General features: G+C 40.4%; 1 protein-coding gene across 1 annotated transcript; it reads left to right on the forward strand.

Annotated features, from left to right (window-relative positions):
• The first annotated feature begins 190 nt into the window (after positions 1 to 190).
• Positions 191 to 2,674, forward strand: LOC118429474 (urotensin-2 receptor-like). Its single transcript, XM_035839964.1, has 2 exons — positions 191 to 997; positions 1,450 to 2,674. Exons 1-2 carry the CDS (start codon positions 870 to 872, stop codon positions 1,775 to 1,777), a joined length of 456 nt encoding a protein of 151 aa, XP_035695857.1. The 5' UTR covers positions 191 to 869; the 3' UTR covers positions 1,778 to 2,674.
• The last annotated feature ends 7,605 nt before the right edge of the window (positions 2,675 to 10,279 follow it).

Genomic DNA, 10,279 nt, shown 5'->3' on the forward strand with positions numbered 1-10,279 from the left:
AGTTCTGTACCGTTCTGTATGTATTACGCACCGTTTTATATGTGTTCTGTACGGGTCTCACTAAATACCGACAACAAACCGACAACAACCGAAAACTACCGAAAACAACCGAAAAGAACTTTCACTAAATACCGAAAATAACCGAAAACAACTTTCACTCATTACCGAAAACAACCGAAAACAACTTTCACTAATTACCGAAAACAACCGAAAACAACTTGAAACCGTTGCACAGGTTGCCAAAGCCCCTGATCCTAGTAGTGTTCTGGCTGTGCTACCTGCCGTTCTGTACCAAGTTCTGTACCGTTCTACATGTTTTTTTTACCGTTCTATATGTGCTATGTGCCGTTCTCTAGGTAGCCAAGATGGTGTCCCTGATCTTGGTGGTGTTCTGGCTGTGCTACCTGCCGTTCTGTACCAAGTTCTGTACCGTTCTATATGTGTTCTGTACCGTTCTACATGTGTTCTGTACTGTTCTGTAGGTAGCTAAGATAGTGTGCCTGATCCTGGTGGTGTTCTGGCTGTGCTACCTGCCGTTCTGTACCAAGTTCTGTACCGTTCTATATGTGTCCTGTACCGTTCTACATGTGTTCTGTACTGTTCTGTAGGTAGCCAAGATGGTGTCCCTGATCCTGGTGGTGTTATGGCTGTTGTACCTGCCGTTCTGCACCATGTTCTATACCGTTCTGCATGTGTTCTGTACCGTTCTACATGTGTTCTGTACTGTTCTGTAGGTAGCTAAGATGGTGTCCCTGATCCTGGTGGTGTTCTGGCTGTGCTACCTGCCGTTCTGTACCAAGTTCTATACCGTTCTGCATGTGTTCTGTACTGTTCTACATGTGTTCTGTACCGTTCTGTAGGTAGCCAAGATGGTGTCCCTGATCCTGGTGGTGTTCTGGCTGTGCTACCTGCCGTTCTGGATCCTGCAGATGCTGATGTTTCATAGTCCCGAGACCATCCGCAGCGGCATCAGCTCCGAGGCTTTCTACTACCTCAGGTCGGTACGACGGTATAATGATGGAACATCTTTTGTTTTATCATTGTGTCGGCCGACTATATATATATACTCTCTGTTCGCAGCCAGCGCACTGAGCTTACAATGGGTGGGGCTAAATCGCAAGAGTCTGGAGCGACTGCCATTCGGGACTAACTCAGTTCATGTTTTTTTGAAAATTAAGATTTAACATGTTTTTGAACATATTATGTAGTTTTTATTATCTTCAGTTGTAGCTTAGTAAAGCAATGGCGCATCAGACATAGGTCAATATAGAACGTCATAGAACTCCGGGCTGTGATGGAATCTTGCACCGACAAAAATCCTAGATTGCATTTTTCGTGTGAAGACAGGTGGTCTTCGCATCACACAACACATGCACAACCATCTTCCGAGTGCCCTCACTTTGCGAACGTACGCCGTTCATTCATTCATTCGTTCGGTCATTTTTCCAGGTTCGTCCTGCAGAACCTCAGCTACATCAACGCATGCGCCAACCCGTTCTTGTACACGTTGCTAAGCGACAAGTACAAGGCCATCCTGAAGGGCATCCTGACCTTGGGGGGCACGCCGCAGTTTCCCGCCGTGCACCGCACCATGACCACTCACAGCTCCATCGAGCTCAACTCCATGCGTAGGAGTCACGTGATGGACAGGGGCAGTCACGTGACGACCCACACCCCCTCGCCCATGTTCGGGACGCCCCACGTGCGCCGGACCTTCTACACCATCCGCGAGCGGTCAAGTTCGGAGGAGAACGACGCCATGAACATTCGCGCCTGATGGACTATCGCAGAAACGTAACTTCGATTGCTTACGCATGGGCGACCTTGTTAGAAAAGCCACAAGGGTTACTGAGAAAGTCACAAGGGTTTACATGAATGCAACCAGGGTTGTTAAGGAAAAGGCCACGATTTTAAGAAGAGTAACAAGCGTTACCAAGAAAAAGGCTAGGATTAAAATGAGAGTAAAAAGAATTGCAAAGAAAGTCACAAGGGCTGACATCAATTTAACGAGGCTTGGCAAGAATAAGGATAGGATTAAAAGGAAAGTAACAAAGGTTTGCAAGAGGAAAGCTAAGATTAAAAGGGGAGTAACTAGGATTGGCAAGAAAGCCGCAAGGGTTACCATGAATATGATTAGAGTCGCCAAGAAAGTAACAAGAGTTGACAAGAAAAAAAGAAGCACTGTGAGGAGAGAAACAATGGTTGCCAAGAATTTAACAATTGTTGACATCAATGAAACAAGAGTTGCCAAGAACAAGGGTAGGATTAAGAGGAAAGTAATGAAGATTGGCAACAAAGTCACAAAGGTTGCCATGAATGAATCAGGTTATTAACAAGACTGGCGAAGAAAAAAGATAGGAGTTAAAGGAGAGTAAGAAGGGTAAGCAAAATAGTGACAAGGGTTGCCAAGAAAAAGGCTATAATTGAAAGGAAGATTAACAAGAGTTACCAAGAACGTGAAAAGAATTGGCAAGAAAATGACGATGGTTGGCAAGAAAGTGACGATGGTTACCATGGATTTGACTAAGGTTGCTAAGAAAAAGGCTACCATTTTAAGGCAAGTGACTAAGGTTTTAGGATATTGAAGAGGTTCAAGAATCTGTAGTATTTCGAAAACGCGCGATGTTGATGTAAATAATACCATTAGAAAGCTAACCTAAGGCTGGATCCTGGGAAACGTTCATTACTTTTATCAGTCGAATTTAAGAATCACATGCGACCCTGCTTATCAGGGCGATCAGGAAAGTATTAGTAAAGCTACCGTACCCACGTAGCCGTAGGGTCGCCATCCTTGATTCATCGATTCGTTACTTTTACTTTCAATTGATTTTCCCTTTTGATGTGAACCGTTTCATCTTTCCCCAGACGCCCTTAAAGACATTACTGCGTCTCAAAGACGGAAGATGAAAGAGCAGATTCCTTCTTGATAACGAGAACCCTGTGCAAGACAAACGGTTTTCTTATTGGTAATAATCCAAAACATCAGAACAACACAAAATCATTCGTCAAACAGTAGACACAATAATCTTTATAAATAGACTAGAAAACGTGATAAATAATAGTTTTCAATAATCCGTGGTAGTTAATTGTTTATTTAGTTATTTCTTTGTTAACGAGGAATCGTCACAACGCCATTGCTCGTCGATTAATTGTGATGTTAATGGATTAGCTCAAGTTCAGACGAGATTGACTGTGTAAATCTCACGTCTATTGATATTGAGGGCAAGACTTTAAGTTTCTGTTTTAAAATTCTAAGAAAGTAGGACACAAGCAAACTCTTTACAATACTTAAGACAGGTAGCCTCTGTAATTCAAACAACAGGAGCTAATTAATTTGCATCGACCTAGTCTTAACGTGTCTTACCTTTGGACTATTGAAAATTTGTCTTCTTCAGCCTTTTGCATAGTCAGGATAAACCTGTTTTCAATCTCTTTTGCATATCAATTCACAGCTAGGATATAAGACCTCTCTCCAACAGCATTTCTCCAGTATCACAGACGAAAAACAACGGATATTGTTTAAAACGTCTGACCGTTCCTAAAATTATATCCAGCTGTTTGAGTAACTTCTGTTTGACGTACCTTATTTCCTGGATGTATAATCTTCATCGAATTCTAAAGGTATTTGATGTCCAAAAAGTACTTTTGTTTTGGAAGAGGGAAATGCGTCTTTGATAATATGTGCCGAACCCACAGACGCATTCCAACATCACACACTCGTAAGATAACTCAAGGAAAGGTTTACACGAACTATCCGTGTATCAAAATATTTGAAGGTTAGGAATTTTGCAAACATGAGAAGTTGTAAACTGTTTAGCATGCAGGTCGCCATGCTTCACGCTTCTGCCTCCATGGTACGTATTGGAACCGAAACTGCCCGGATAAGACTAATAGTCCACGCCGGAAATAGTCTGTTTTACGTACGTTTCATGAACCATTCGCCGTATATCACAGGAAAACAGGTTTTTATCTCCAGTACCCCGAGTCAACATGGGGCAATATTTTGTTAACCCGGGCAGGAAGGTCTGCGCGATTAATTTTGTGCTGAACATCATTCCCACAGGAGACATCGGTCTTACGTCAGCAAGGCCATAGCAAATAAATTGTATGGATGACATCAGCGCGCTCATTGATTTTCACCAGATTTGAAAAAAAAAAATTTGTGTCCTCTTCGGGGATGGTCAAAAAGACCAAAATAGGCAAACATGTTGTGTTGTAGCCTAATAATCATACTTGTAGAAGTGACACTAGGGAGGTAGCCATGACTATAGTTGCAGAATAGCGAAACTTGTTAGATAGCTGTAAACGTGCCACCAATATGGAAGAAAAAATGGCAAGTGATACCAGTGTACCACACTAGTATCACTTTTACCACACTAGCTTACCACTTTAAATTAATACTGTGATGGATGCCGTGTAAGTTGTGTTGCCACGTTTTGTTACTTCAAATCTTGTTACGGCGACTATGGTGTCTACTTTGAAAATTTATGCATCTTTTCTTTTACCCATCTTGCTTTTTCTCTCACTTTTTTGCACTCCGCATAGGATGTTATCCATAAAATTGACTTGCTGTAGCCTAAGACTCGCGGCGCTCTTTGCTTTAACATGAAGACCGCAGCTTGATCGGTTACCCTCATTCCGAACGGAGCAGTCTGTCGCGAGGAATTCATTTTCACGGCGTGAAGAATGCACAGACCCGGCAGGAAGACAGACCCAATCTTAACCGGTATTAGCGCGTAATCTCAGCCACTGGAGGGGCCATTCGTTATTAAGGCATCTTGGTAGAATTCGGGTTTACTCACGTACCAGTTCCGGATATTTTCCTTCTGCAAGACAATCATTCTTAAAGTTTGTCTGGTGAAATCATAACATGTGATTACACGTCAGCTGTAAACTTTTATAGTTATGTTTGGGGTCGGTTAAGTAGCATTTTTTAAAGAAGTGAGGTATTCATTATAACTTGCATTCAAAATCATTGCAAACATTTTCTATTACTCAAACGGTTGACCGATCGCCTGGGGGTACTCGGCAGCAGACAGAGGTGTTCGTGATAAGGTTTGTACACATGGAAGACGCTTATTTTACATTGACATACATCTAGCGTATATATAATTATCACCTTGTTAAAATACTGCAAAGGCGTTTCTGTTTCTGTTTTAATTCTGTTTTAATTCAAGTGGCACATTGACACATCACGAAGTCGTTTACTATAATTCGTGATGTGTCAATGTGCCACTTTTGGTCTACATGTATGCAAATTTCTCGTATTGTTTGATGTTTGCAAATTCGTTCCTGGATCTCTAGACGTTAACTTAGACTTTTCACTACGCTGGTACATGGTATACCGGTAGAGTTTCGTGCGACAGGTACTGGTAGACGAAAAACAGAAGTGACAAATAGGGAGTAGGGAGGAAGACAGTAACTATTCTCAATTGATAGATGAAGAAAGAATCTAGAGGGGGCGCGCGATAATAAGACCGGTACGTATGATTAATTTGTCAATTCTAGCTCTAAATTTGTCAGGATCAACTTCTTAATTTCACAGTGGATAAGATCGCCCGGTGAGGCATGGAGTCGCGCCCCGGATAGCGCCACGGCGGGGTAGTAAATGGGAGGAGATCCGTCAGGACGATGGGTGGCAGGCGTACGCAGGTGACAGATGTCACGCGTACGAAGGTGGCCTGCACATATCAACCACATGGTTGGGATTGCCGGGCATTCATCAAGCTACGCAACAAAGCCGAGAATATAATTATCAATTCGATTTATTTATTTGCAAATCCATGCCTGTAGGCTAATTACAGGGATACAAACAGTGAAAAAGTAACAATCGTCTATTCTATAAAGCTATCTATAGGCATGATTCTACATTCTTTACTGGGAGGTTTGACTTCTTCTTTGGAGGCAGTGGCTGATGAAAAGTCCCCCGTCTTTAATGGTTAGTGGGTTCTATAATTCTAACAGGAATATAGTTTTTGGAGGTCTACAAACTGGTGAAAAGTTGGAAATATTGTTTTGATAGAAACACAGTTTTCAATAGGGGATGGCCACTTCCATGGTTCTCAATGTGCAAGACATTAAAATCTAGAACATTTGTATCTATTTGACTATATTACTGCAATTGCACCCAAAAACACCTAAAAATAGGTCATAAATATGAGATATTTTCACCTGGCACATATTGTTGGGATTGCTGCCCATTCATCAAGCTACACAACAAAGCCTAGCCACTGCTGGATGTATCCATCCAAAGCTAAACATATGGGCGACTTCAGAATCTACAACATTCGTATTCATTTGACTATATTGCTGCAATTGTATCCAAACGCACCTGAAAACAGGTCATAAACATGAGATATTTTCACCTGGCACATATCAAACACATGGTTGGGATTGCCGGCTATTCATCAAGCTAAGCAACAAAGCCTAGACGCTGCATGGGTGTAATCATCTAGAGCTTTACATGTGGGCGACTTTAGAATCTAGAACATTTGTATCTATTTGACTATATCCTTGTAATTGTCTACAAAGGTACCTAAAACAGTATCAACTACATGGTTGGGATTACCGGCTATTCATCAAACCACGCAACAAAGCCGAGACAATAGAGACGCTGCATGGACTTACCTATCTAGGGCTTTACATGTAAGCGATTTTAGAATCTATAACATTTTTATTTATTTGACTATATCCTTGTAATTGTCTCCAAATCCACCTAAAACAGTATCAACTCCATGGCTCAGATTACTACCCATTCATCAAGACATGTTACAGAGCCTAGACATTGGAGACGCCGTAGGGATGTTCCCATCCAGGGCTTACACGTGGGCAACTTTAGTATCTATAACATTATGTATTTATTTTACAATTCTTGTAATTTTAGCCAAAGGCACCAAAAAGCAGACCATAAACATGAGAATTTTTTGCTTCCCAGAGAATAAAACTTAACAACTTCCCATGGTGTTGAGTGAAAAGACGCTCGTTACCAGTTTTCCGCTGTGTACACTTGCTTATCAAATGCTTCATTGTTTGAACTAACCCTTTAAGTTCATATAAACATTAAAGACGTCAGAAGGTGTACTTAGCTAGATCTTAAAGAGCCATGGCAGGTGCACACCCCACCAAGCTAAGCAAAGATTTGACTTTTATTGAAAGCTTCCGAAACACAAAAACCGCTTAACCCTAATCGCCATCTATCTCACCCTTTGTAGTAGAGGTTAATTTCAATTGCAGTGATATATGATTTGATAAGACGAAGGTGAAGACAATCAGTTATACGGCGATGTTAGACTATCAATGAAGTAAACGGGCCAGGATCGGCGTCAATAGGTCACGACTCGGTAACAGGATACATGAAAGGTCAGAGGTAACGGCCTGTGCAGCTTGCGTTTAAGATGTTCCCACAAGTTGTAGAATGTGGGCAATCTTTTGGGCTGTTCTTACCAAATACCAATGAAGTACGAAGATACATCAGAAAGAGGCGATGACCTGCCCTAATTCTGCATTAAAACGACAAAGCTAACATTCGGTGAAGATCAAAGTCGAGAGATATCAATTTCAGGTTAGAAAGATGATGGGGTCTCTTTTAAACAAGTTTAACTACATCACCTGCTACATTCTACTACATCAGGAGTAGAATGGTTCTTGCTAAATGATATCATGCTCTCAAATTCAAACAAATAACAGTTTCTCGATATGAATTCAATTATCATTCTATCAAAATTAGAGACGTGTCTTGATCAAAAACAGCTTACCAAATTACCGCATGTTTAACACAGCATGTGCGACAAAAATGACAACGTAAAACAGCATAGTAAGCGACTACTGTAGTTTAAAGGCTAACTCTAAAATGTTATTTATTGGGGTTGACACCTTTATCTGACAGTTGAAGACGAATAATCCCAGTTTTTTCTGTTAATTGTGGATTCTGTGATGTTGATTTAAAAGGAAAGTAGTTTGTTTTGTCTATAAACGTGGAGAGATTGGGATGGACTTTGGTGGCCTCTTTCTGAAGCTCTTTTCTTTGTTGATCGTAAACGGGAAGATAGTTTGAAATTTAACTAGAATATAATTATATACAATTATAATATAATAAATAATCATAAGTATCTAATTCTTGACTATTCTTTACACTATGTGGGAACTATTTGTAAAACTACTGCTCTATATGTAGTGTTGTCGGGACATGTATGTGTGAAATTACTGTGAAAAAACGATGAAAACTGCCGCTCTATATGTTCCCCTATATGTAATCTTGTTATAACATGTATTTGTGAGTGACTGTAACAAATCGTTGAAGAAACGCAGTACTACTATTTCAGCTGGTCTGATCAACTAATGAACTCTACAATATAGGACTGTGTAGTGTCCGTTCTATGTCAACAATACAGCATCAGCTTTAGCGGAAATAATAAACTTTTCACATGAGAAATCATATTTTCGGGCCATTTCTTTTCGGCCAAACTTTTGCAAAGAGTATGTACATGTGTGCCAGTGTGTACAAATATAATGGGTAGAGCTATATTTTGGTGATGTAATGATGTTTATGAAGAAGCTAACTTTATATGTCCGTTTTTATATTCGCTCGGCAACATATTGGAGAACTCTTGTACACACCCAAAATTAAACTCACTTGCTTACGTTTCGGTGTCTATCAGACACCTTCCTCAGAGCTTCTGACTTGCGTTCTGCTTCTCGCCGGTATATAAAAGTGAGTTTAATTTTGGTTGTGTACAAGAATTCTCCTAGCATGAAAGTTCATCTGTATTGGTAGAATACATTATGGAAATGCTAAACTTTCTTTCCAACACGAATTAATATAAATTTAGGGTAAGTCCCTATATATATTAATTCGTGTTGGAAAGAAAGTTTAGCATTTCCATAAAGAATTCTCCTATATCCTATATTCTATATTCTACCAACCTGATGAAATTATTTTTGGATGTTATGTCTTTGTAAGTGCAATTGCTGCAACGTACAAGTGACAGAAAGCGCGGCGGGTATGTAACTACATTATGTTCGTGTTGCAATACAATCGCCGACGATGCTCACGTAAACAAATAATGCGCTTTGCCTCAGTGTAAAACATGTTCTGATAACGACAAATTAGCATCATTTGTATGAATAAATGGCAGCCGATGCAAAGTCTTATATGTGTATTTGATCTTGAATAAAGTTTGTGGTTGCTCATTTGCTGTTTTATCACGTTTTGAGTCTGTGTGTTAGATCATACAATCTTTATTGACACGACAAAAGTACAGCGACTTTCGTAAGGTCTACATGTATAACAACTACTTACAGTACAACTAAACACACATATATGGATATCTATAGGTATGGATACAGTAACATAAAGGGTATAGCACGTCATTTACAAATTGGTTCTACGGTATAAACAATCGTGGATATATTTACCTACTTGTACACAGTGAGGATTATCGCCTCCCAGAATGTGGTTAGATTTATCTATCGAACAGAGAGTAGCAAAGTAATAAAAAAGTTTACATCTGATGAATCATTCAACCTACTAGGCTAGACATGTAACGTAATAAAGTAAGTCTTTCCGTGGAATCTATTTTAGATTTTGTAGTTCCAGAGACGTTTGAACTGATTTAGCACGTTTTAAAGTGCAGAAACTCTTCCGGCATGACGCCAGCTTTTTACCAAATGGCAAAGTGATGTACGTTCTTAAGTAGAGTTTTCCTGTCAGAGAAGTTGGCCGGCCTCGCAGACAAAGAGAGACAATTACCCTTATTTACATCTAGCGTGGTCTGATTTCCCTGGCAAATTTCCCGATTTTCGCGAATTCTTCTACTTCCTTCCCCCGTAGGACGGTCTGGTGGAAGCTAGAATATCTCAACATTAAGATTCCATTGATCTTGCGCAATGCCGTCGACTTGAGATGCACACTCACCTCCAGAATAAAACGTTGATGCCAAACACCATTAGCGGATCGGCAAAGCGATCAAAATGTGACGTTACTTGCATGCTAGGCAGAAACCTAACGAAAGTGGATCTTGTAGCGTAGCACACCTGAATCAGACACTTGTTATACCCAGGTACCGTTTATGTTCAGGTATGTATGTTGGCAAGAGTCGCAGGAAGAGTAGCTACAGTGTACATGTATGTTGTTTGGCTTGATGTCATCAAAATTAACTTGTACTTAAACAATCACAAACAATATCCTATTCGAATATCCCGGGAGAACACAGCCTCCAATCAACATATACCGGTGGCAAGCCAGTACCCATAGGTCACAATGATAACCACCATGAATAGG

The sequence above is a fragment of the Branchiostoma floridae genome, chromosome 13, assembly GCF_000003815.2.
Source record: "Branchiostoma floridae strain S238N-H82 chromosome 13, Bfl_VNyyK, whole genome shotgun sequence".
Classification (NCBI taxonomy): domain Eukaryota; kingdom Metazoa; phylum Chordata; class Leptocardii; order Amphioxiformes; family Branchiostomatidae; genus Branchiostoma; species Branchiostoma floridae.